The sequence below is a fragment of the Ranitomeya imitator genome, chromosome 2 (assembly GCF_032444005.1).
Source record: "Ranitomeya imitator isolate aRanImi1 chromosome 2, aRanImi1.pri, whole genome shotgun sequence".
NCBI lineage: Eukaryota > Metazoa > Chordata > Amphibia > Anura > Dendrobatidae > Ranitomeya > Ranitomeya imitator.
The window spans coordinates 759,704,898-759,727,573 of NC_091283.1; the positions used below are offsets into that span (position 1 = coordinate 759,704,898).

General features: G+C 44.8%; 1 protein-coding gene across 1 annotated transcript in view; it reads right to left on the reverse strand.

Moving 5' to 3' along the window:
- Window positions 1–22,676, reverse strand: part of LOC138666810 (extracellular matrix organizing protein FRAS1-like) — a 92,645-nt gene that overhangs the window by 31,181 nt on the left and 38,788 nt on the right. The window contains exons 4-6 of the mRNA XM_069754985.1: window positions 12,498–12,606; window positions 11,689–11,794; window positions 4,856–4,979 (exon numbers count right to left, since the gene is read on the reverse strand). Coding sequence (XP_069611086.1) covers window positions 4,856–4,979; window positions 11,689–11,794; window positions 12,498–12,606 — 339 coding nt within the window. The remainder of the gene's footprint in view (window positions 1–4,855; window positions 4,980–11,688; window positions 11,795–12,497; window positions 12,607–22,676) is intronic.

The following is a 22,676-nucleotide window of genomic DNA, read 5'->3' on the forward strand; positions in this document are numbered from 1 at the left end:
CACCTTCAACCCTCTCATGCCCAAGATAGAGACCGCCATTAAAAAACACTGGCCCCTTTTGGCTAGGGCTTATCCCAATATTCCGAGTTTCACAAAACCACCCCTTATGTGCAATAGGAGAGCCACCAACATTAAAGACAAACTTGTTCGGGCTGACATTGGCAGCACACGCTCCCCCAATAGCCAAAGTGTATTGACTCCACGCCGCCAGGGGACATTTCCTTGTCTGAGTTGTGCCTCCTGCTCAAACATAATTAAATCCGATAGCGTGACACATCCCAGAACGGGTAAAACATACCCCATCCGGGGTTATTACACATGTAACACGAACTTCGTGGTTTACGTCATAAAGTGTCCATGCGGCCTCCTGTATGTAGGGGAAACAACCCAACACATTAAGGACCGAATAGCGAGTCACAAATCTACCATCCGTTGTAATAAAACATGGCTACCAATTCCTGAACATTTTGCTAAGTGTAGACATACGGTAGCACAACTACAGTACCAGGTGATTGAACAGGTACCCAGACCGAGACGAGGGGGTAACCATATTAAACAATTAAAATTGAGAGAAGCATTTTGGATCCACAAACTTGAGACCCTAACTCCTAAAGGCCTCAACGGGGAAATGGACTGGCTGCTGTAACATCATATTAACCTTTGTACCATTTTGCTTTCCAGACACGTTGAATCCACTATCTTTTAGGTGAATCCCCTTCATCTTCCATATTACCGATTTTTATTTGAATTTTTATTTATATTTTTTATTTCCCCTATTCTTCTTTTTTTGTTCTTTATTTTGCATAATATCCTCAATTTTTTTTTATTTTTATTTTTTTTTGATTATTTATATATATTTTTCTATTTTTTCATTTTTATTTTTATATTTATTTCTATTTTTATTTTTGCTTTTTAGTTTTTTCTATTTTTTGCCATTATTTGCTTATACAGGTTCTGTTTATATATTATATTTTTTCTACCACTTTTTGTTTCCATTCCTTCCCCCCCTCTTTTACATGCTTGTTTTCTGTTCCACCCTTTGTTTCCATCAACCTACTCCTCCCATGCCATTCATTAGCCTCACACTATGCAGATTACTATGCCGCACCCACTACACCTCCTCTCAGTACTCATAGGGCGGCTAACCTCTACACACTCCCACATCTGGGCATCTCCATGCCCTTACTAGCCTGCAGCGCCATCTGCGCATGCGCGGCTCCCTCTGTAACATGACGCCGCGTCATTTCCGGTCCGGGAGCGCTCACTTCCGGTCTGGCGGTATTTCAGGGAGACACCGCTGTCTACCCTCACTTCCTCTCCTGTTCATCGCTGCAACAGGGCGCGGGAGCGCCGCTGATCACACACCTATATACAGGACTTACAGGTATTACGGCGCTTGTCCCCTCATCTCCCTTCCAGGCATTACCGCACACTGACCTATGGGTACCTTTACATTACAGGCCATCCTTAAGTGTGATGGCTCCTGTTACCAACCTTCCTCCACCCTGGACACATAGGCCTTATACTGGCCCTACTACAAGGTATCTCACAGCGCTTTTACTCCCACCGTGCTTATTATATTAGGGGGTGTTTTTCATTACAACCACGGCCCTCCTTTTACCATTGTTATCATAACTTTTTAACTATTACGAGGCTGCTCTGGGACCTTCACTTGCATCCCTCCATTTACCACTGGATTCATTAGTATGGGGACTCTACCATTAGATTTATAGATACCACCTTGTTCATATTTATCCCCTGGGTTAGACGTTACTTGTTAGGGATCCCCGGACCCCCTTCTCCCACATACTAGTGTAGTATTACTCCTCACTGTATACTGTCCAGCTACCTATACATTTTATGCTTTATCATGATGACAGGTTATGCTTTAGAGGAATTGGTCGCCTACCTTCTACTATTGCCACTCTTGTCTATTTGTTTCATAGGATCAGAGGTAAAATACTTATGTTTTCCTTGCCATTGCTTACCTAATGTAATCATAGTAGCGGACGCTGCTCCTTACCGCCAGCCCTCCACCATTATTGGCGACTTTTAAATTTGTTGTACCACTGTATATATTGTTTCCTTTGCATGTTTTTTGGTTTGTTTTCTTTTTAGGTAGTACTTATCAGTTATTTATCCAGTGTGTTTTTTTCTTTTATGATTATTATGTTATATGACAAACAGCCACTTATGTTGTCTCCTTGTCTCCCCAGTAAAACCCCATGAATAAGACCCAGGAGGGTCGAAACGTTGGGTCTCTGTCTGTATATATTTCTGTCTACAAAATCTGTGGCAACTTTGAAATTCTTTGTTTAAATAAAACCTGGCATATACCTTTTTTCGCATCATACCAGTATTGTGTGCGGTAATTTTTTTCTATTTGGATTAACTGGACCACACGGTCCGTTTTACCAGCACCTGCTTGTCCCTGACCTGAGTGCACACCATTATCCCTATATAAATCTCATTTTATGTACAGTTCTAACCTTTTATGAGACATTGAATCAAACACCTTTGAAAAGGCCAGATAGACAACACCCACAGCCTTACACCGTTTCAGTCAGGAACTTACCTCCTTTTTAAGCTTAAACAGAATCTGTTACCAGGTTTTGATACATCATCTGAGAACAGCATAATGCAGGAAAAGAGACCCTTGTTCCAGCAATGTGTCACCTAGTTTATTCGGTGCAGTAGTTGTGACACAATCAGAGTTAGTTTTTAGATGCAGCATGAAGCAGAGCTCAGATAGCTAACGCCACCCACACCACATCACCACACACACTTTATATGTACATTGTCTATTAACAGTGAGCTGCTTATCAGAGGAGAAGGTGTGGTCGGACCAGGGCTCACATGCATTGTGGTCCAAGCATTGATAATCTCTTGTGATAAAACATTTATTGTATGGAAACAATAACACTTAACCTAATACGTGATGCATGCCTGAAATCCGTGTCTCAGCAAAAACCTGCTGACAGATTCCCCTCAAATTTAAACCCACAGACCCATAGTTTTCAGGTTCAGTTTTTTATCCCGTTTAGAATATTAGTGCCACATATGCTCTAGTCCTGTGGTACAGTCTGTTTTTATGTAATCCTTTTATATTGTATATATAATGTGGGGTCTATTACAGTACTCAGTTCATGCAGTGCTAAAGACTTGTTGATTTCTTTGATGTGATGATGTACTTCCTGTTTGGTTAAGCAGGTTGTTATGTGTCGAGTTCCCACCTCTGCACAGGGGGAATCTCGAACCATCTCCGTTGCGGTCTCCCATTCTTCTCCAGCCGCAGTGGAGTCTGCTCAGCGGAGACGTCGGTCCCAGCGTCTAGCTCAGGCTAATACTGGACGACTGGTTACTACTGCCCTTCCAGCCTCTGTTCTTGTAGCCAGCAATGTTCAGCAGCGAGCAGGTCTTTCTGGGACTAAGTCCAGATTTTCCCTTTTTGAGCATGCCCACGGGATGACCTCCCATTGGAGGTCGAGGGTCACATGCTTAGATACTGCAGCTAATCCCATTGGTCCTCTAGGAAGGTCCTAAAGGTGTTCTTCTGTGGCAGACTCCCATTGGTCCTTCTCGGAAGGTCTTGTACTTGCTGCAGCTATAAAAGGTTTACATGGCCGCACGGCCATGCGCTAGTATACAATTGTTATCGTGTGTGTGTTGATGAGTGCAAGTCGTTCCTTAAAAAACCCATCCCTTGTGTATGACTGTTCGCGTAAGGTGTATGGCTGCAATCTAGCGCCCGGCTAAACTCACAGCTTTAACACACGAAACAGCGTCTAACTGCTGTGACCGCCAGTGCGGCGCCGTGCGCTATTAGAGCGCTTACCTTACCCAAGTCTGGGTGGTTAGTGGCATCCGCTAGTGTGGCACAGCATGCACTTCTGTGCATATTAGTTACCTCTGATACCCAAATTGTGGTGTCGATCGCAAGAGGTCTACACTAACTCTAATCCTGTGTCCTGGGATAGAGTTCTGTGGTTCCTTGCTTGCGCTCTCTGTGCAGTACCGCGACCCTGTGACTTAACAGGGATCGCTTTCTTCATACAGGGTGAAGTTAACCCATGTGTGTATCCTCATTGTACCGCCATATAGTCCGTCATTACTTAGCAGCAGGTTCCATCTCTGCACGGTGGACCCCGGGCTGCGAACGCACCTTATTATATCTATTTAATTATTTGGTGCATTCCGCTAGCCCTAACACAGGTGACAGCAGGGGTTGTCAAGAACTTTGACATTGATGCTCTATCCTTAGGATAGGTCGTCAATCTCTGATTGGAGATGGTGCTAAACAGTGGCATCCCTGCCAATCAGCTATTCCCGATGTTGGCAGTCGCTGGAGCTGCTCAGTTGCGGAGCTGCACAGCACAGCTCCATCGACAGAGTAGCAGCAGCAGCTGGGTGCTGCACATCTGACGCCTTTTCCAATCGACAGGGGGTGAATGTGCAGTACCCAGCAGTGGACACTGTTCCCTTGACACCGACATCGATACCAAGGGTTGATCAGACATTGATGATTTATCCTAAGGATAGGTCATCAATGTTAAAGTTCCAGACAATCGCTTTAATGAAGCATTTATGGCAGACATTGCTATTTGTGCTCAGCACACCAAGATAAAGCAAACTGTGACTCTTTTATGAACTTGTTACTGGGTCAATAGATGAAATATTTGTAAAGCGTATCTCATTTTATCATAAGGAATAAGTTTATTTATTTAGCGCATAAAAATACACACAGTGATGAAAATCATGTATATATCAAGATTTAGTGTAACTGATGTCATTATACACAGAATGTAAATGCTGTATTTATATCAAGTTACATTGTTTATATTTGTGAATGGATTTATCCCACCAGTGCGTGTTTACAGCTCCTCTTTGGATTATCTTTTCGAACCACGATGTAAACACAGGCTTCCTTGTAAAACACTTCTTTGCATTTTACCCGGTCATATCCGACTGGTGTGCCGATACTAAATAAAAAAAGAAAACACTAATAGAGTAAGAAATCTATTATTCATTGAATTGACTATTGAAAAGCTCACGAGTGTAAGACAGTATCTATGTAATGCTCAAATAAGAATCCTCTAATATCCTGGGTTTCCATATTATCTTTGCCAATGGATAAATGGTGAAAACAAGTATTTATGGCAATTGTCTTTCAATCTTTAGTGAGGCCTTTGCATTTTACACAGCCTTGCCAAGTCACTATGATTTAATATGATTTAATTCATCCTATAAACGTATCCCCTAAATAAACCATATTTCAATAAGGCAGCCAATATGTAGTCATGGCAGGCGGAGTCCTACTCAGGGCCATATTTGGAACTTTAAGTTCCCTTCTAGTAATTCAAACTAAAAGTGCCAATAAGCTGTAGATAGTAGTTAGGTCCTAATATTCAACAAACGTCAGCCGATCCTGCAGATATTGATGGGTTCAGACGACAATATAATGTGTGTGGGGGCCCCTGACAGATGATTGTTGTGGCAGATAAAGATCTGGCATGTCCAGACTGCAGATCCTTTAGTTCTTAAAAAAAAGTAGTGGATAGAGAAGTCTGACAGAGGCTCTCTCTTAAGGTACCGTCACACTCAGCAACTTTCCAACGATCACGACCAGCGATACGACCTGGCCGTGATCGTTGGAAAGTCGTTGTGTGGTCGCTGGAGAGCTGTCACACAGACAGCTCTCCAGCGACCAACGATGCCGAAGTCCCCGGGTAACCAGGGTAAACATCGGGTTACTAAGCGCAGGGCCGCGCTTAGTAACCCGATGTTTACCCTGGTTACCATTGTAAATGTAAAAAAAAAAAACACTACATACTTACATTCCGGTGTCTGTCACGTCCCCTGGCGTCAGCTTCCCGCACTGACTGTGAGCGCTGGCCGGCCGTAAAGCAGAGCACACCGGTGACATCACCGCTGTGCTTTACGGCCGGTGCTCACAGTCAGTGCGGAAAGCTGACGGCGAGGGACGTGACAGACACCGGAATGTAAGTATGTAGTGTTTTTTTTTTTACATTTACAATGGTAACCAGGGTAAACATCGGGTTACTAAGCGCGGCCCTGCGCTTAGTAACCCGATATTTACCCTGGTTACCAGTGAACACATCGCTGGATTGGCGTCACACACGCCGATCCAGCGATGTCAGCAGGTGATCCAGCGACGAAATCAGGCTCGGACTGGCCCACCGGGGAACCGGAGGATCCTCCGGTGGGCCCTGACACTGGCATCTGCTGGCAGGGCCTCCCCCCGCTCCAGGGCCCTCCCCCCGCTCCAGGGCCCCCTCCCCCGCCGCCGCCGCCGCCCGCCTTGAATACTCACCCTGCCTGCTCCAGCGATGGTCTCGGCGTCTGCACTGCAGCTCGTCCTGAACGAGCGGTCACGTAACACCGCTCATTAAGATCATGAATATGTGCATATTCATGATCTTAATGAACGGTGTCACATGACCGCTCAAGCAGGAAGAAGGTGCTGCGCCGGCGCCGCCGCCTGGAGTCGGGACAGAGCACGAGGGATGTCGGCACGGCCGTGTAGTGGGACAGGTGGGTATGAGGGCCGGGGGGACGGGGGAAGGGGGGGGGATGAAGGAGGACATAAGCCGGCGCGCCGAGCAGGAGCAGGAGCAGGAGCAGGAGCAGGTGCAGGTGCGGGTGCGGAGAGATAAGCCTGCATACAGGGGGGAATATGAGCCATGCAGGGGGGAATATGAGCCATGCAGGGGGGAATATGAGCCATGCAGGGGGGAATATGAGCCATGCAGGGCGGAATATGAGCCATGCAGGGGGGAATATGAGCCATGCAGGGGGGGATATAAGCCATGCAGGGGGAAATATGAGCCATGCAGGGGGGAATATGAGCCATGCAGGGGGAAATATGAGCCATGCAGGGGGGAATATGAGCCATGCAGGGGGGAATATGAGCCATACAGGGGGGAATATGAGCCATACAGGGGGGAATATGAGCCATGCAGGGGGGACTATGAGCCATGCATACAGGGCGGAATATGAGCCATGCAGGGGGGAATATGAGCCATGCAGGGGGGAATATGAGCCATGCAGGGGGAAATATGAGCCATGCAGGGGGGAATATGAGCCATACAGGGGGGAATATGAGCCATACAGGGCGGAATATGAGCCATGCAGGGGGGAATATGAGCCATGCAGGGGGGAATATGAGCCATACAGGGGGGAATATGAGCCATACAGGGGGGAATATGAGCCATGCAGGGGGGACTATGAGCCATGCATACAGGGCGGAATATGAGCCATGCAGGGGGGAATATGAGCCATGCAGGGGGGAATATGAGCCATGCAGGGGGGAATATGAGCCATGCAGAGGGAAATATGAGCCATGCAGGGGGGAATATGAGCCATGCATACAGGAGGGGTAATATGAGCTATGTATATGGGATAGGAGGGAGATGAGCCATGCATACAGGAGGGGGGTCATTATACAGTGTGGAGCATCATGTGCGGCCGTTATACAGTATGGAGCATCATTTGTGGCCATTATACAGTATTGAGCATTATGTGTGGCCATTATACAGTATGGAGCATCATGTGTGGCCATTATACAGTATGGAGCATCATGTGTGGCTGTTATACAGTATGGAGCATCATGTGTGGCCATTATACAGTATGGAGCATCATGTATGGCTCTTATACAGTATGGAGTATCATGTGTGGCCATTATACAGTATGGAGCATCATGTGTGGCTATTATACAGTATTGAGCATCATGTGGGGCCATTATACAGTATTGAGCATCATGTGCGGTCATTATACAGTATGGAGCATCATGTGTGGCCGTTATACAGTATTGAGCATCATGTGTGGCCATTATACAGTATGGAGCATCATGTGCGGCCATTATACAGTATGGAGCATCATGTGCGGCCATTATACAGTATGGAACATCATGTGCGGTCATTATACAGTATGGAGCATCATGTGTGGCCATTATACAGTATTGAGCATCATGTGCGGTCATTATACAGTATGGAGCACTGTGTGGCCATATTTTTTTGTTTATAATTATTGTATAAAACAGTGTGATCAGCAGTGCTAAATGGCTGTGGTTGGGACGTGGATATGGGTGTGACTAGTTGTGAAATGGGTCTAGTCAGAGGCGTGGCCTAAAATTTGCCGCGGCGCACTACGCGCGCCGCAAACTTTATACCTCCTTCCCTTCTTCAAAAGTTGGGAGGTATGGTACCACATTTGCCAGATCACGGCAAGTGCCGCAAATCCCATAGAGAATGAATGAGGCCGAACGCAGTGTTGCCATAAGTGATCCGTTACGCGGCAGATGCAGAAAAACTGCCCGATCTGCTGCAAAAGGCAACTTTCACATCAGCGATTCTTGCCAAAGTCACTGCCGATAGTGTCATACTCACCAAAAGGGGAGGCAGCACTAAAAGTGCCTAGGGCAGCAGAAACAATAAATACGGCCCTGGGGGGCTACATTATATTCTGTGGGGGGACTGCATTATACTCAAGGTACTACATTATATTATGGGGGGCTACATCATACTATATGAGGGGTTACAGTATACTCTATGGGGGGCTGCATTATATTCTGTGGTGGGGCTGCATTATTCTCTCAGGGGACTACATAATATGGGGGCTACATCATACTATATGAGGGGGCTACAGTATACTCTATGGGGGGGCTGCATTATATTCTGTGGTGGAACTGCATTCTCTCAGGGGACTACATTATATTCTGTGCTGGGTGGCATTATACTATATGAGGGGGGGGCTGCATTATACCCTATGGGGGTGCTACATTATATTCTATGGTGGGGACTGTGTCATACCTGAGAGGGTTGCATTATATTTTGTGGGGTGCTGCATTATATTCTATGAGAGGGGACTGCATTATATTTTATGAGGGGGCTACATTATATTCTGTGAGGGGGCTACCCCAACCCTTGCTACATTATTAAGACGTGAACTACCTTATACTATACCCTGATATTAGCGCTTTTTACCGCACAATTGGTGGTCTTGTATCTATTTCTATGTAGCTACATAGTGGGCCCCAAGAATGATTTTCTCTGGTGGGCCCAAGGTGCTCCAGTCCGACGCTGGACGAAATAAAGTTCTGACCTTCTAGCTCCGACCAGCGATGTCACAGCAGGATCCAGATCGCTGCTGCGTGTCAAACACAATGATATCGCTATCCAGGACGCTGCAACGTCACGGATCGCTATCGTTATCGTTGTTAAGTTGTTCAGTGTGAAGGTACCTTTAGACAACACAGGAGCATTCAGCTCAGCAGTAATAATATACATCTACTTAAATGGGTTATTTCCATCATTAAAAGTTATTACCTATAGATAGGATGGATGACAACTTAAAGATTGTTATGAGTTTGATCACAGGGAATTGCTGAGAATGAGTTTATGAAATGCTGCATCAGAAAACAAGGGTAGACGTGCTCCATTCATTTACTATGGAAATGCTGGAGACAATCGAGGACAGTTCTCGGCTTTTCTCAGAAGTCCCACAAAGAATGAATGGAGTAGTGATGCACATGCACATGCACTGCCATAGCTTCATTCTGACAAAACATTTCAGAAGCCTATTCATTGGTGTGGGTCTCAGCGGTTGTGATCCAACTGATCCCCAGTTTATAGGTAAAATCTGCATTCAGTGAATACAGATTTGTAATTGACAGATGGACAATGCAGTTGGTGCTAATAAGATTCTATGTAGACGGGAGGGGGAGAGGAAGGGATGCTGGCTCTCGCTCCTCCCTCCTTATACCCCCTCTTCGCTACATAGAATCTCATCTGTAGCAGCTATCATATCCTATCTCAGTAATGGGTGAGTCTGTAATCGCTGAAGACAGATTATATTCATGAATTGAGAATTTTGAAAATGACTGATCAGTCCAGGACAAGAAACAAGTAGATTTCTTTAATAAGATAAATTACAACATTTCTTATTTTCATGTGTACTATTGATTTATTAAGAAAAAATGACAATTACTCTTTAATGTAATCGAAGCATCTAAAGCAGTAATTAGAGAATCATTAAAATCTCTTTTCCTGAGAAATCCAGTCCCAAATGCAGGAAACTGTAAGGCCACTGCCTAGACAAAAGTCTACTTCACTTTTCAATCTGCAATAGCAAACTTGTCTGCAAGCAAACATCGCCATCTGCCGGTCAAATATTATAGGAAAAGGGAAAGCCGAGAGAATTGCATTAGGAATTGTAGAGCAAAGCGTATGTTTCCTGTGGGAAGAGATTGGAGGAGACACCAGGTCAGGTGATAGCTGTGACACAGTAGTAATTATAAAAGGCCCAGGAGGGCAGAGAAGGAGAGAATTCGATGGCTGAACCTGTATCAGGACAGACATATGGAACTGGCTGAGCTGGCTTATATGGTTAAGACAAAATATTAAAGCCGGGGGAGAAAAAAATCAAAGTGTAAATCAAGTAATTCCTTGTAAAAATGTAACTTTAATGAAAAAATATTAGAAAACACACCCTCCCATTGCAAATACTATATACATATATATGGTCTGACATAACCTACAAACAACCCTATAATTGGCCTGTTAACCCTTCCTAACAGCGGGGGTTGGCACCCTAAAAGAGTCGATTTTTTGGCGCCCCCACTCAACGGTGGCTATCCCTGACTAACCCTGATAATTCCCTGATATGCTATAGGTGGGAAAACAACAAGAAAATTAAAGAGATGAAGGGATAGTACTTATTAGATAACAGAGTAGGTTATGTGCTAATTGACACCCTTGTCCATAGGTATTACGTGCCAGGCAATTTTTTATATATAACCCATATAACACAAATGAACCTTATGGATCCTTATTAGTTAATCAAAGCCTGTACACCAAAGAACAACAACCAAGGGGCCATATGACTAGCCTTACCAATACAGTTTATATATGATAAACCCGCCACTGAAGAACCGTATGGGCGGGGAAACGCGTCGAGGCGAGAAGCTAAGCTTGGGCTAAACCCCAAGTGTGTTGATTTATCTGCTTATCTGTTTTTTACATAGCCACAAATCGTGCAGTATTTGCTTGTTTGCACTCAAAGTGGCGGGTTTATCAAGTATAAACAGTATTGGTAAGGCACCGAAAGCCCCTCTTCCAGGAGGTATTGAACTTTATTTACCCTTGCAGGCTCGCTCTTTCACAGAGGTGGAGCCGGCATGGTGGTGCTGGGGGGACTAAAGTTCATTTCCTCCCGGTAGCAGGTCTATCAGTGTTGCGGCCGCCCAAAGTCAGAACTTTATTAAATTGCATAATAACCCCATAAGTGCAGGTTAATAGCATTATTGCACATGACAGGTTCTCTTTAAATCTGCTCTGGGGTGAAGTAAAAGAGTTGTTAGAAAGCTCACTACTGCTGTTTCCATGTCTTCTCTGCCTGTTTCCTCTCACTGCTCCTCACTTCTCCTCCCCCTTGGCTAATCCACATGACACTTGCAGTCTATCATGTCTTGGTAAGAAGACTCAAGCTGTTTTTTTTAGTGTTTGTGAGTGAATGATAAGTTCAGGAGGAAGGCAGGAGGAGAAGACATGTCTGATTAGTGGGGATGGGAGTAGGCTTCTGTGATAAAATAAATGTCATGCTTTCCTATATTCACCTATAAGTAAAGTTCCTTTTTTACAGGTGATTTCAACTCAAAAGTAAACAACTTACCTATGGCAACAATGTATGTTCCCATCATCATCACATTTACATTCTAGACAGTCTTTTGTTCTCCACGATGATCCATATTCATGAAGTTTTCCATCATAATTACATCCTAGAAAATAAAAGTACTTATTAATAACAAATTGCTCATGCAGAACCAGCAGCCCTCTTGTCCATTACTTTTTCTCGTATAGCATTGGCTTTTATTGGGATAAGCTATAATGCCAATAAATAGCCAAAAAACTCTTATTATTCTGGATAACCCCTTTAACTAGGTGTTTATAAAGATTTTGAAAATCCCTTCCGAATAGAGTGAATGGTACTGTATATATAACTACTAACATAGGTTGTCTACTTCCTGAAAGTGTCCAACAAAGAGAGATTTTATTTAAGGCGAACATGTCACGTGCAAAAACGCAATTTACTTACAAACATTATTCTGCAGGTAAATAGCATTACAATACTGTTCAACCACCTTACAGAAAGCATGTCTTCCAAGAGAAAATGAACATTATTCCTTGTGGGAGTTTTCTCACTTTCACTCCAGGGTGTGTGATTGGTTACAGTCATCATTTACTACTGGGAGTGGTGGCAGCTCAAAAAACAACTATGGCTGAAAGCGAGCTTCTCCCAGAAGGATGCAAGTTCATTTTCTCCCCATAACTGTGCTTTAAGTAAAACTGTCAACCTGGAGATTAACCCTATATGTGCAGGTAGATAGATTTTTTACACATGACAGATTCCCGGTAAAAAATGTAAAGTAAAAACCAGCCAGATTGTACATGATCTTGTCATCGTCCTACTCTCAAACTTACCTCCAGGATTTCCATCACTAAGACTCTCATTTGGAATCAAAAGGCAGGCAGCATGACAAACACCGACAAAGATCCCAGCACCAAACAAAGCAATTGTCAAGGAGAATTTCTGAAATAAAAGACAAAGTTTTCCAGCCTGTAAGTGTAACTGATCATTTACAGTATGTGCCCACAAGGACATTAGTATTTTGCATAAATTGACCCACTCTCCTCAAAATGGTAGTAAGCCTCGTGAGGATTTGTGATGGAAGTGTTGTCATTGACACATCTACTATATAATTGTCTAAGGGTCACTTCCGTCTTTCTGTCTGTCCTTCTGTCTGTCTGTCACGGATATTCATTGGTCGCGGCCTCTGTCTGTCATGGAAATCCAAGTCGCTGATTGGTCGTGGCAAAACGCCCACGACCATTGCCACGACCAATCAGCGACGGGCGCAGTCCGGCGGCAACATGGCCGCTCCTTCCTCCCCACAGTCAGTGCCCGCTCTATACTCCCCTCCAGTCAGCGCACACACAGGGTTAAAGGCAGCGTTAATGGACCGCGGTGTAACGCACTCCATTAACGCAGCTGTTAACCCTGTGTGACCAACTTTTTACTATTGATGCTGCGTATGCAGCATCAATAGTAAAACGATCTAATGTTAAAAATAATAATAATAAAAAAAAAAGTTATTCTCACCCTCCGACGTGCACGCTGTCCTTGGCAGTGCAAGCGGCAGGTTCCGGTTCCAAAGATGCTATGCGAGAAGGACCTTCCATGACGTCATGGTCATGTGACTGCGATGTCATCACAGGTCCTGCCCTCATACCAACCCTGGGACCGGAAGCTGCCGCGTGCACCGCACACAGGTGCCAGGACTACAAGGGGCCTTCGGAAGGTGAGTATATGTTTATTTTTTATTTTAAGTCTTTTTTAACCACGCATATAGTGCCCACATAGCTATGTACTACGTGGGCTGTGTTACATACTGCGTGGGCTGTGTTATATACTACATGGCTGCTATGTACTACGTGGGCAGTGTTATATACTATGTGGGCAATGTTATATACTGCTTGGGCTGTGTTATATACTACATGGCTGCTATGTACTACGTGGGCAGTGTTATATACTATGTGGGCAATGTTATATACTGCGTGGGCTGAGTTATATACTGTTTGGGCTGTGTTATATACTGCGTGGCCACTGTTATATACTGCGTGGCCTGTATTAACGCATCGGGAATTAAACAATATGTCGTGGCCTGTGCTATATACTATGTGGCTGCTATATACATAGATATTCTAGAATACGCAATGCGTTAGAATCGGGCCACCATCTAGTTAGTAATAAACTTCAATATCAGGCTCAAAAGTAAATGTAAGATCTATCTGGACATTTTTGTCAGATCTTGTGCCTTATTCAGAACATAACCACATCTCCAATTATAAAAGGGCATTTATACAGATTATGATCTATATTAAAGGACAAAAAATTCTGAAATGATTCTTCTTGGCATGATTTTTTATATGACAAAACGGACATTTTAATAAGAGTGTGTAGACTTTTTATATCCACTATGTATGATAAAGAATGGTAAGAGAGGACTGCGAATGGGATATTTTTATTTTTTTCCAGCTGATAATCCTAATTTTTTTTATAGAATTATAGTAAACTAGATGGAAGCCCGATGCTATCGCATCAGGAGGGCGGTAATGTCACGAAGGGGGCAGGCTTTGCAGCATTGAGAATCTCTCCCCCATGTATCTCTCCCACCTATCCACTCTCTCTTTCCCCATGTGCTGACTTCTCTCGTCTGTGCTCTCTTCTTTGACCTGTCTACCCCATGTGTTATCCCCCTTGTCTGCTGTCTCTCTTCTTCCTGTGCTGTGTTTTCCCCTCATGTGCTGTCCCATTTGAGCTGTCTCCCCCTGTGCTCTTTCTCTCTCACCCCTGTGCGCTTTCTCTCTCCCCCATCTGCTGTCTTCTCCTCTCATGTCATCTCTTCTTTGTCCTGTGAATTTTCTTTGTCTGACTGTGATCTGACATTACAGCAGGAGATCACAGATGATACATTTTATGAGGTAAAATATTGTTTAAAAACAGACAGTGAAATATTTTACCTGACAAAAGAAATCCGCTGTGATCCCCTGCCGTAATGTCAGTATTGTCTTTTGCTTCCTCCCCTGCCCAGGAGATGTGGTATGCTCCGTACACGGTCACAGACGATTTTTAAAATGAACTTTTGTTTGTTGAAAAACCCCTTTAATGTTTTTAAAAACATTGCCTGTAGAAACGTCGCGTGTCTGCCGCCGGGATCAGCCAAATGATTCACTGCGCCTGCGCGGAATTCATGCAGGCGCAGTAAATCAGACCACTGCCATCTTTGTGCAGACAGATAGCGGCAGTCACGTTAAAACTGTGCATGCGCTTCTCCTGTACAAAGATGGCGGCGGTCAGTGAATCATTCGCTGATCCCAGCGGCGGCGTGTTCACGACGGTGTTCCGCTCGTGGTTCCGCGCAAGAGGCTGCGTATGGCGTATACGGTGTGTGTGTGTGTGTGTGGTGCGATGGTGTTGCGTTAACCGCACAAGAGGCTGGTACCACGAGCAGTTTCCATATTGAGACACCCATCACTTGCGTGTCCCAATATGGAGATCTGTGAACTTCTGCCGCTTGGAATTCTGGGATCCGGACACATCTGGACGGAACAGGATGTGAAGACATTACAAGGCAAGTATATATTAAGAAGATGTATTTATTCTGTGTCATTCCCAAACTATTCAATAACACCGCTGCCTGTCCTACTTGTTTACAAGCTCTATGTAATGACTGTTGGCTTCAAATAAATAGGATACAATCAATAAGCTTCAATTATTTGTGCTTCTGTTTGCATTTTCTATAAAATAAAAACCTATTTGGGGAGTTATTGTAATATTTTATGGGGTGTTAAAGTTTTTTCTGTTTCAAAAATGTTGCAACAAGATGTTATTTTAAAGTCTATATCGAAATATCAATAACACTGCATGCAATGTTCATTATCATTACACTTTGGTGTTTTGCACCAAAGGAAGATGTAGGTGCACTGCTAGTAAGGAGTTCACTGAATTCAAATGGATACAGATACTGTATAATACTGTATAATGATAGAATGATATAACTCCAACCCAAAGGGAACACTTTAAATAATGGGATGCCTAGAACATACATCACAATTTGACACAATGCCTACAGCAGTCTCAATAAGAGAGGACACTCCTGAATACAATGGCCACCAAGAGAAAAATACGGAGCATTGAGTCCACAAAACATATGTAAAAATATACAAATCTTATTAAATAAATCATTAATTACATATAGATCAAAATAACAACAAGTACAAAGATAAGGGATCAGGTCAGCCACAGGTATATGCCAAGCCAAGTATAATGAGATAAAGTGCTTAGTGCTCAAATATCAGTCAGAGAAGCATCTACACTGTGTCCCTACAATCAGACACAGTGACACATCACATAATCATTGCTCAGTGGCAGCACAATGGCATGTAGTCATGTTCTATCCGCAATGCTTACCCATACTGAGGTGTAGTGCCGGACCTGTGTATCGCCGCTACCTACCTACCTGGTAGCGGCGATACACAGGTCCGGCACTACACCTCAGTATGGGTAAGCATTGCGGATAGAACATGACTACATGCCATTGTGCTGCCACTGAGCAATGATTATTGGTGTTGTATGTTTGTGTTACCTGACAAGGGGATACCTCCTTACCTCCAGGCATGACATCACCCCCCTGTGATGAAGGCAATGCCATTGTGGCAACTGAACTCTTGGGGTGGCCACATTAGACTTGGCAGGGACCTCCTAGGTCATCGTGTCCAACCCCCTTCTCAATGCAGAATTCCCTAAACCATCTCAGACAGATATATCCATTTCTCTTGGAAGCCTGTTCCACTCAATGATCACTCTCACAGTCAAAAAGTTTTTTCTAATATCTAATCTGTATTGTAAGATTGCTCTTAATGAGTGTATTGGGGGACACTCGCTTGGCAGCAGGATAAACATAGACAGGCATGTTTTTTTGAACAAACAGTCCCTTTGGTTTAGTAAAGACTCATAAACCGTATCAGGAACAGTCCATTACACATTCCATCAGGATATCACATTAAGTCTGTGGCAACTAAACACTCTGGTCCTCCTCTAACCAGTTGCCATGGGTTACCACACAGTTCATATAACATAAGAAGCACCAACAACCTTATGGGAGCTCCTGCTCCACCTGCTGACTCCTTGTCAGTCCTCTCACTTGGGAAGGCTGCCTCACGGGGATCACCAACTTGCCAGGTCGGCACATATTAGTCAGTCCAGACCCACCGAAGGACTGTAGCTTCCCCACACAGTAGCTGTCACTGGCTCTGCAGATCCCTGTCCTCACCTCGTGCTATTCAGGGATCCGGTCCTACTCCCAGGACCTCCCAACACCCAGGTTACTCAGGATCACACAGGTGGCCTGTCCGGGTACTATTCAGGACATCCATCCCCGGCCGGGACCGTCCAATACCCAGGCCATCAGTAGCAAAGCCCCACCATGTGCTCTTCAGGAAGCCTCCTCCCAGGTCTTCCAACACAGGCTTCAAACAGGAAACTCACAGTGACCTGTAACCCACATCCTGGTCACATCATATACCTCTAACCACTCCCCTGGGTGGGAGTGTTGGTGTGTGGCTAGTTTGTCCCGCCCATCTCACATAACTAGCCCTGCCAACCTCCCATTATAAACATACAAAATACTTCTGGGACCTATAGTCCCACAACACCACATCGCTTCAGGCTGGCAGCGCAGAGTCTCCTCCTCTGCGACACACATATCGGCCATTCACCACAATGCCGGACTTTGTCACATAATCACATCCAAGTGACCATCCAAGTGACCAATGACCTTCTGACAGCAAAACGTAATGGTGACCACTCTCTGCTCATTCTCCTCGACCTTTCTGCAGCTTTCGACACTGTTGACCACCCTATCTTACTCTCTAGGCTCCAGTCACTAGGCATTAAGGACACTGCTCTCTCCTGGTTCTCCTCCTACCTTTCTGACAGCTCCTTCAGTGTTCTGTTCTCTTGCTCCACTTCATCTCCTCTTCCTCTCGCTGTCGGGGTACCTCAGGGCTCAGTCCTTGGCCCCCTTCTCTTCTCCCTCTACACAGCCCCAATTGGACAGACCATCAGCAGATTTGGCTTTCAGTACCATCTTTATGCTGATGACACACAACTATACATGTCATCCCCTGACCTTACCCCCGCTGTACTACTGAACGCCACTGACTGTCTGTCCGCAGTCTCCAACATCATGTCTGCTCTCTTTCTGAAACTCAACCTCTCCAAAAGTGAACTTCTTCTGCTCCCGCCATCTACTAACCTCCCTAAATCTGACATTTCCCTCTCCGTGGGTGGCACCATAATAACACCCCGGCAGCAGGCGTGCTGTCTGGGTGTTATGTTTGACTCCGATCTCTCCTTCACCTCCCATATACAATCGCTTGCCCGCTCGTGCCGCTTACACCTAAAGAACATCTCTAGAATCCGCCCTTTTCTCACCATGGAGACAACTAAAACCCTCACTGTCGCCCTGATCCACTCCCACCTGGACTACTGCAATGCTCTATTAATTGGCCTCCCCCTCACTCGACTTTCCCCTCTCCAGTCCATCCTTAATGCAGCAGCCAGGGTCGTCCATCTGGCTAATCATTACTCGGACGTGTCCGTTCTTCGCCAGTCGTTACACTGGCTGCCCATTCATTGCAGGATAAAATTCAAAGTACTTGTTCTCACCCACAAAGCTCTCCACAGTGCGGCACCCCCTTACATCTCCTCCCTCATTTCTGTCTATCGGCCTAACAGACCACTGCGCTCTGCAAATGACTTTCAACTAACCTCTGCACTAATTCGTACCTCCCACTCCCGACTACAAGACTTCTCCCGTGCTGCGCCTATCCTCTGGAATGCTCTACCCCAAGATATTAAGACCATCCACAATTTGCATAGTTTTAGGCGCTCGCTCAAAACACATTTGTTCAGAGCGGCCTATCACGTTCACTAATCAAAGTCATTTTATGTTTGTGTGTGTGTAGCCCATTCACTTTCCCTATCTATTACCCAACCCCTGAAGATGGCTGGATCAACATTGCAAATACATCATTGAAAATACACACCTGTACTTTGTATCTCCCCCACCTCATTGTAGATTGTAAGCTCTCACGAGCAGGTTCGTCTTATTTTGCTTTAATTATTGTATTGTTAACGTTGTTACTTATGACTTTTGTGTTTGAAACTGTTAAACTGTAAAGCGCTGCGGAATATGTTGGCGCTATATAAATAAAGATTATTATTATTATTAATAATATATTATTATTATTATTATTATTATTATTATCCATTATTACCCTAGGATGTAATTCATCTGGACCAAAAGATTTAAATTCCTATAAATTTGCTGATCGTTCCATCACCATCTATCTGTTTATAGATAGTGTGGATACTTTTACTCCTTCAATGTCACCGTGAAGATCAGTTAATGTTACAAATGCAAAATAGAAATTTAAAAGTTCGGCCTTCTCAACCTCATTTTTGAGCACTTCAGAACCTTTTCATCCTATAAAAATCCTATAGCAACTTTGCCTTTTCTTTTGCTTTTAACATATCCTTTGTTATTGCAATTTGTCTCGCTTGCAAGCCTCACTTCATTACTTTCTTTAGCTCTTCTATTGCTTGGCCTGGAATTCCCAGCAGACAGCTTTATATTCATCTTTAGATATGCCCCTACTCTTTCCATTTAATATACATTGATTTTTTTCCTTTTCAGCAAGTTTTACGTTGTTTAAAAACAAATAACTTTTTAAAAAACATTAATACCTTACATTTTTTCAGTTGCTGAAAAATTATTTCTTTATGGCACCTTCCCTTTAACCGCTACAACATTAAGAGGAGTGTATATACCGTATATACTCGAGTATAAGCCGAGATTTTCAGCCCAAATTTTTGGGCTGAAAGTGCCCCTCTCAGCTTATACTCGAGTCAAGGTGGGTGGCAGGGTCGGCGGGTGAGGGGGTGAGGGCGCTGAGGCATACTTACCTAGTCCCAGCGATCCTGACGCTGCCCATGCCTGTCACACTGTCTTCGGGTGCCGCAGCTCTTCCTGTCAGCGGTCACATGGGACCACTCATTAGAGAAATGAATATAGGGCTCCACCTCCCATAGGGGTGGAGCCACATAGTAATTTCTCTAATCAGCGGTAACGGTGACCGCTGATAGAGGAAGAAGCTGCGGCACCGAAGACCAGCTGTGCGGGAGAAGGAGCCGGACGCCGGGACCAGGTAAGTATCGCATATTTACCTGTTCCCGTTCCAGCCGCCGGGCGCCGCTCCATCTTCCCGGCGTCTCTCCGCTCTGACTGTGCAGGTCAGAGGGCGCGATGACGCATATAGTGTGCGCGGCGCCCTCTGCCTGATCAGTCAGTGTGGAGAGACGCAGAGACCGGACGCTGGGAGCTGCAAGCAGCGTCGGACTGGAGCACATTGGGCCCACCAGAGAAAATCATTCTTGGGGCCCACTATGTAGCTACATAGAAATAGATACAAGACCACCAATTGTGCGGTAAAAAGCGCTAATATTAGGGTATAATATAAGGTAGTTCACGTCTTAATTATGTAGCAAGGGTTGTGGTAGCCCCCTCACAGAATATAATGTAGCCCCCTCATAAAATATAATGCAGTCCCCCCTCATAGAATATAATGCAGCACCCCACAAAATATAATGCAACCCTCTCAGGTATGACGCAGTCCCCACCATAGAATATAATGTAGCACCCCATAGGGTATAATGCAGCCCCCCCCCCATATAGTATAATGCCACCCACCACAGAATATAATGTAGTCCCGAGAGAATGCAGTTCCACCACAGAATATAATGCAGCCCCACATAGAGTATACTGTAGCCCCCTCATATAGTATGATGTAGCCCCCATAATATTATGTAGTCCCCTGAGAGAATAATGCAACCCACCACAGAATATAATACAGCCCCCCATAGAGTATACTGTAACCCCTCATATAGTATGATGTAGCCCCCATAATATAATGTAGTACCTTGAGTATAATGCAGTCCCCCCACAGAATATAATGTAGCCCCCCAGGGCCGTATTTAGTGTTTCTGCTGCCCTAGGCACTTTTAGTGCTGCCTCCCCCTTTTGGTGAGTATGACACTATCGGCAGTGACTTTGGCAAGAATCGCTGATGTGAAAGTCGCCTTTTGCAGCAGATCGGGCAGTTTTTCTGCATCTGCCGTGTAACGGATCACTTACGGCAACACTGCGTTCGGCCTCATTCATTCCCTATGGGATTTGCGGCACTTGCCATGATCTGGCAAATGTGGTACCATACCTCCCAACTTTTGAAGAAGGGAAGGAGGTATAAAGTTTGCGGCGCGCGTAGTGCACCGCGGCAAATTTTAGGCCACGCCTCTGACCAGACCCATTTCACAACTAGTCACACCCATATCCACGTCCCAACCACAGCCATTTAGCACTGCTGATCACACTGTTTTATATACGATAATTATAAGCAAACAAAAATATGGCCACACAGTGCTCCATACTGTATAATGGCCACACATGATGCTCAATACTGTATAATGTCCACCAGACATGATGCTCCATACTGTATTATGGCCACACATGATGCTCAATACTGTATAACGGCCACCACACATGATGCTCCATACTGTATAATGGCCACACATGATGCTCCATACATACTGTATAAGGCCACACATGATGCTCAATACTGTATAATGGCCACACATGATGCTCCATAGTGTATAATGACCGCACATGATGCTCCATACTGTATAATGGCCACACATTGCTCCATACTGTATAATGGCCAGACAGTGCTCCATACTGTATAATGGCCACACATGATGCTGCATACTGTATAATGGCCACACACAGTTCTTCATACTGTATAATGGCCACACATGATGCTCCATACTGTATAATGGCCACACATGATGCTCCATAGTGTATAATGGCCACACATGATGCTCCATAGTGTATAATGGCCACACATTGCTCCATACTGTATAATGGCCAGACAGTGCTCCATAGTGTATAATGGCCACCCACACATAGTGCTCCATAGTGTATAACGGCCACACAGTTCTCCATACTGTATAATGATCCCACATAATGCTCAATACTGTATAATGGCCACAAATGATGCTCCATACTGTATAACGGCCACACATGATGCTCCATACTGTATAATGACCCCCCCCCCTATGCATGGCTCATATCCCCCCCCCTGTATGCATGACTCATATTCCGCCCTGTATGTATGGCTTATATTCCCCCTGTATGCATGGCTCATATTCCCCCTGTATGGCTCATATTCCCCCTTGTATGGCTCATATTCCCCCCTGTATGGCTCATATATTCCCCCCTGTTTGGCTCATATTCCCCCTGTATGGCTCATATTCCCTCCTGTATGGCTCATATATTCCCCCCTGTATGGCTCATATATTGCCCACTGTATGGCTCATATATTGCCCCCTGTATGGCTCATATATTCCCCCCTGTATGGCTCATATATTCCCCCCTGTATGGCTCATATATTCCCCCCTGTATGGCTCATATATTCCCCCCTGTATGGCTCATATATTCCCCCCTGTATGGCTCATATTCCCCCCTGTATGGCTCATATATTCCCCCCTGTATGGCTCATATATTCCCCCGTTTGGCTCATATTCCCCCCTGTATGGCTCATATTCCCTCCTGTATGGCTCATATATTCCCCCCTGTATGGCTCATATATTGCCCACTGTATGGCTCATATATTGCCCCCTGTATGGCTCATATATTCCCCCCTGTATGGCTCATATATTCCCCCCTGTATGGCTCATATATTCCCCCCTGTATGGCTCATATATTCCCCCCTGTATGGCTCATATATTCCCCCCTGTATGGCTCATATTCCCCCCTGTATGGCTCATATATTCCCCCCTGTATGGCTCATATATTCCCCCCTGTATGGCTCATATATTCCCCCCTGTATGGCTCATATATTCCCCCCTGTATGGCTCATATTCCCCCCTGTATGTATGGCTTATATTCCCCCCTGTATGCATGGCTCATTTTCCCCCTGTAT